The sequence below is a fragment of the Wolffia australiana genome, chromosome 10, assembly GCF_029677425.1.
Source record: "Wolffia australiana isolate 7733 chromosome 10, ASM2967742v1".
NCBI lineage: Eukaryota > Viridiplantae > Streptophyta > Magnoliopsida > Alismatales > Araceae > Wolffia > Wolffia australiana.
This window is the reverse complement of record NC_135844.1, coordinates 10,808,219-10,813,852: the sequence shown is the minus strand read 5'-3', so window position 1 is coordinate 10,813,852 and position 5,634 is coordinate 10,808,219. Positions and strand designations below refer to the sequence as shown.

The window sequence follows — 5,634 nt, the reverse complement described above, 5'->3', positions numbered from 1 at the left end:
TCAAGATACCTTCTAACACCTAATATCTCAATCTTATGCTGTCACATCCCAATCATATATATTTGTATACTGCCTTGTTGACTACTTCAACATATGATTTATTTGAGACATTTACATATTCTTGGATACTACTTTAACTTCCATATGATTAAAGACATTAATGTTTTCTTTTTTGTGCTCCATTGATTTGGATGTTAGTACTGCCCCATGTTTTTACACATCGTCAAGGGTGATATAAGTTTAGTCCAAAATACATCCATTCGTTGGGAACACTCCTTTTCATATGTGACTCAGACCTTTACATTCATGTCTCATGATGGAGGGGATATAGATTCTACCTTTGTTTATCTAATTTTATCGTGCTCAAGCTTCTGGTTTTATATATTTATATCATTGGAGGCGATTCATCAAAATGACGACACATCATTCATTTATCCAGTCATGTCTTTGTTGATGCCCTAAAACTCTCTACACTGGTCATTTATTTTAGAAGTTTCTTATTCATAAAACCTGGGCAGGGTCTGCCAAAGACCGTCTTTTATTAAAAATGAAATCCAACTTTAATTTCCAGATAAAACAGGCTGACAAGGTAGAGATTGATAAAGCAAATGATTAAGTATGGGAAGGGGAGATGGGAAGATCATCGTCTCGAGAAAGAAAATGTTACACCTGAGGACCAAAGTATTCATCCCCTAAAATCTTATAGAGATGACTTAAATTCAGATACATGAAAAATGAAAGGACATTAATTATAAAAGGTATGAAAGAAAATGTTTCACCCGAGGACAGAAATGGTCATTATTCTATTTGATGCTTGATGTCTCATGCATAATATGTTAGGGTCCGTATTCCTTTGTGGTTGAAGCCCCCTGAGAAGTGCAGTTAGAACCAGTTTTAGTCAGGATAAAGCTGGAAATAGTCATAGCTCCCCCTCCTTGGAGTTCATCTCCAAAAGATATAGCAGCTGATAGATATCCTTGGATGCAGGGTGAGAATGGTCAGCACATCTGAATTCCTGCATGCTGCCATCCACATCCACAATGCTGCTCCCAGAGGCCTTGGCAAGCCCTCTCTCCTTCATCATCACTCGTACCCTGCTAGCCTCGGCCCACATGCCGGCACCAGCCAAGAGGTTTGAAAGCTGCACAAGATGACCGACATTGGCCGGATCCATGGCGGCAACTTCCGCTGCCGCCAACGCCCCTGTCGGCACATCCCCAATCACCCGGCACGCGGTGAGCAGCGCACCCCAGGCAGCAGCACTGGACTCGGCCGGCATCACCGCCATCAATTCACAGGCCTCCGCCACCCTCCCAGCCCGCCCAAGCATATCCACTGCACAGGCAAAGTGCCGGCGCCGCGGCTCCATGCCATGGGCTCTCATGGTGGCAAGTACCATGGCCCCTTCCCCAACTAGCCCACAGTGGTTACAGGCCGACAGGACTCCAAGGAAAGTGACTGAATTGGGGACGATGCCGGCGAGCAGCATCTCCTGGAACAGCCCAATTGCCTCCCGGCCTCGGCCATGGAGTGCATGCCCAGCAATTATAGCACTCCAGGCAATGACATCCCTCTGTGGCATGTGGTCGAACGCCTCACGAGCCAGCTCAAGGCTCCCACACTTGCTGTACATATCCACCAGAGCTGTCCCCACGAGCACATCCCCCTTGAGCTCGCCGGCGCAGGCACCGACACGCTTTGCTGTCTCAAGAGAGCCGAGCCTTGCGGCCGCCATGATCGCCGCCCGGACCGTGACCGAGTCGGGCCGGAGACGAGGATGCCGGGTCAGCTTCTGGAAGAGCGCCACTGCCTCGCGGGGTTCCCCCTTCTTGGCATAGCCGGAGATGATAGAATTCCAATGGAGCAAAGCCGGGGACGTGCCGGCGAGGTCGAAGACGGCCCTGGCACGCCCCAGCTCGCCGCACTGGGCGTAGAAAGCGATCAAGCCCACCTGCAAATCCTCTTCCTGCTCGAGCCCACGCTTCACGGCCAGCCCATGGAGAGCTTCCCCATTGCGGAGCTCGCCGAGCTCGGCGCAGGCCTTGAGCACACTGACCAGCATGACGAAGTCCGGTGCCACCGGGCAGGCAGAGGCGAGCATCATGGCGAAGAGCTCGAGCCCGTTGCCAGGCCGCCCGCTCTGGACGTACCCGGAGACAATACAGGTCCAAGAGACGACATCTCGGTTTCTGTCAGGCAATTGGTCGAACACCCTGCGGGCAATTTTCATTTGGGCGAGCTTGGAGTAGGCAGCCAGCAGCCCATTCTGGATGAAGGCGTCAGAGGAGAAGCCATGGCGGAGAGCCTGAGCATGGACGGCGGGGAGACATGGGTGGCCGGAGGAGGACAGTATAACGGAAGGGAAGGTGAATTTATCTGGGCGGACCCCGGCGTTGAGCAGACGGGAGTAGAGAGAGAATACCTGACGTGGGTTGCGCTGGGAATAGAGTTTGATGGCGGCATTGAAGAGGAAGATATCCGGGCAGTCATGGGCTTCGAAGAGCTGCCCGCCATGGCCGACCAAACCCAGATGGGAGCAGGCGTGGATGAGCTTGGTGAGGAGAAATCCGCGTCGGAGAAGCCCCGAGGTGGTGAGATTAGCGTGGGTTTGAAGGATTTGGGAAGGAGCAGAAGAGGAGTCGATGAGGGAGGCGAAGTACTGATCTGTCAATCCATAGGAAATGGAAGGGAAGGTGCTGATGGAGTTGCAGAGCAGGGGCCGGGATAGAGTTGTAGTGGCTGAGTTCATTCATCTGTTTTTAGTGGGTTTTTTCTATTCATGCATTCACTCTGTGGTTAAATAGGTGTACATATTCACATATTCACAAACAATGAATAAATAAGAATCATAAACAAACTTTGATACATAAAACTAGAACCATATTTAATTTCTTGATATGTGAGTGCCACTGATGATAACAATTATTGGACTCTTTTGATTTATGAACTGATTCTATTTTAGATAATCTATTAGGTCAGCATTTATTTAAGGCATAGTTTGGTTAAATCAGATTATGATTCTCTTGTCTGATTTTATTATTCTTTATGTTTTGGTTCAAAAGGGTAAAAGATTGTCTGAGCACTTCATGATGATTCTATAAGAGTAAATTGGAAGCTCCATCCCATTTGTGCAACCTGTCATTGATAAAAAAAATCATAATTAGAATGGATGAATGTTCCATCAGCAAGGTCTTCACTTTTTAACGTAATAATTCAAATATATTACGATAGCCCCATGATATCAGGTCTAAGGGTATTTCATCATGAACTCGGTAACTTTTTTGTCAATCTCACTTGTCCAATCCTGATAAAGTTATGCATACTTTTCTTCAAGTGCTCGTTCCCAACACTCACCATTAAATTTGGCTCCCATCCAGCATTTAAGTCAGTCTTCAAATTTTCCTTGATCTGAATTATGTTCTAATCATTCTTTCTTATATAAGTGTATGTAGATGTTAAATGATGTTTCTCAAATTTAAATCCCATGACTCCAACTTCTATTTCAAGAGAAAATTGATTTTGAATCATCACATTTGAGTTGTATTCATGGGTTCTATATGATTCAATGGATTGTCTGATTTTTACCCAAAAATTAGACCACCAAATAAGAAAAAAATGTCATCCCAGTCTATGCTCAAGAGTCCTCCGCCAGACCTATCTCCTTGGACTTGGGCTCTACATATTTAATGAATTTCACAGAAAGTGTCCATCATTGATAAGATAAATATTCATCTCAAAATTAACATTTATAGAGTATTTAAGAGTTGAGTGGAGATTAAATTATACACCACACAGATGAAACCATTGGCACATATATACTGACAATACCTTACAAGACATCATATATTCAGAAAACAACACTTTTGGAATGAATGAAAATGCATTAGTACCTTATACTTCATGGCGAAGTCAGTGGACCCTACAGTTTTAGGGACTAATTTTAACCGCTAAACGAATTTCTTCAAAGCCATATGTACTGTATTTTTTATAGTATCATTTGATAAATATGAATATTAAATTGATTTATTAATATGAGACAGACAGAATTCATTTATTATTTACACGACTTCATTGATATTTATTGCTTTATAACATTTGGAAGGATATATGCTAAGTTTTATATCATAGATATTAAATATTTGAGATAATATCGACTATTTTATTAAAACATTATTTGTGAATGATGAAATTAACTAGGAAAATTTATTTAATTAGAAGATGTTTATTTGTTGAATGAAATACCAAAGTACATCAAAAGTCACACGAGGAGACATTTATTTTGATCAATAAGGCAATATTTTCAGTTTGTGGCTCGATGGTTTTTGGATTAGGGAATACTGATTAGAGGACTAGGTTTCAGCACAAAGATCAATTGAAAGTTTGTATAAAATTTTAGACAATTAAATGCATGTCAAGAAATGATTATAAATAATAATAAACACACTCCTATAAAGAATTATTCCTTACCTCTCACTATTCATTTTATTTTTTTGTCCTGCTATATGAGTAGTTTATTCCATTACACAAAACATGTATTATTCAGTGCGATAAATAAAGATGAACTAATTGATGAATATTAAATAAAATTTCTGATGTCTCTTGTTTTTTAGTTATTATCTAAAATTTCAGGAAAAATCCTTCCAATTGATCTTCTTATCTCATTACCTTTGCATGACTATTAAAACCATATTTAAATTTGAATTTTTCCTCCCAATTTAAATTCCACTATCCCTTTCTCCCATTATTTGGTTCGCCTTGTCTGGGCATAAGAAGGATCTGCCTAAGTTGTGGTAAATATAGTCAAATACTCTGTCACTTCATATTGTTTTTGAAATATAAAAGAAAATGATAGTTTTCTACCCCCACTATCGAATCCTCCAATGCCCCATACTGTTCCCTAATGGATGCATCTTATAACTTTATTTCTAATATTATGGCCCAAATATAACAAATTTCAAACCTTTCATGGAAATCCCTAGACATAAAGTTCAGATTAGACGCAAAATACAGAAAGGATAGAGATAATACTATCCTACCAATTTCATGTCTTATCAATGGTGCACGTAGGGTATTTTATCTTCTCAAGAATATGATAAAAAAAAATGGAAATGAGATACTACAATAACTTAGTTCTTTTCTGAATCCTACAAGGTGAGCACAAGTCTTTGACATATTTGTATCAATAACGACTGTTTTTTTGGATATTGATAGTGATAATAGGCTCTTTAAGGGTTTTTGTGAGTTTGGTTATCGATCAAGGTATTCTTTGGTCTCTTGAGAGATTTTATAAATGGAATGTGAGGATTATATTATGACGGGTTTGATTATTTCGCTGTGTAATTCCTAACATCAACATAATATCTATCATTCTCTATTTCGTCCTCAAGTGTTTCCTTAAATGGTGCAGCTAACATCTTCTGTCTCCTCAATTATGTTATAACATGAATTATTTCACAGATATCAACAGTAGATGATTTGAATGCCGATTAAATTTCAACATCAAATAATCTGGAAATTGAGATTTTTGGAAGTTCCCTTCACTCCCTTAATCTTTGATGTTGGCAACTTGTTGAATGGGTTATCATTCACTTCTCCTTTCTGAATATTTTATAATTCCTTTATTATATCATTCAC

General features: G+C 40.8%; 1 protein-coding gene across 1 annotated transcript; it reads right to left on the bottom strand.

Moving 5' to 3' along the window:
- Positions 1–646: 646 nt before the first annotated feature.
- On the bottom strand, positions 647–2,756 carry LOC144708791 (pentatricopeptide repeat-containing protein At3g12770-like). Its single transcript, XM_078582227.1, has 2 exons — positions 2,423–2,756; positions 647–2,305 (listed from the first exon to the last, which is right to left on the bottom strand). The coding sequence occupies exons 1-2, from the start codon at positions 2,747–2,749 to the stop codon at positions 920–922; spliced, it is 1,713 nt and encodes a 570-aa protein (XP_078438353.1). The 5' UTR covers positions 2,750–2,756; the 3' UTR covers positions 647–919.
- Between the last annotated feature and the right edge of the window lie 2,878 nt (positions 2,757–5,634).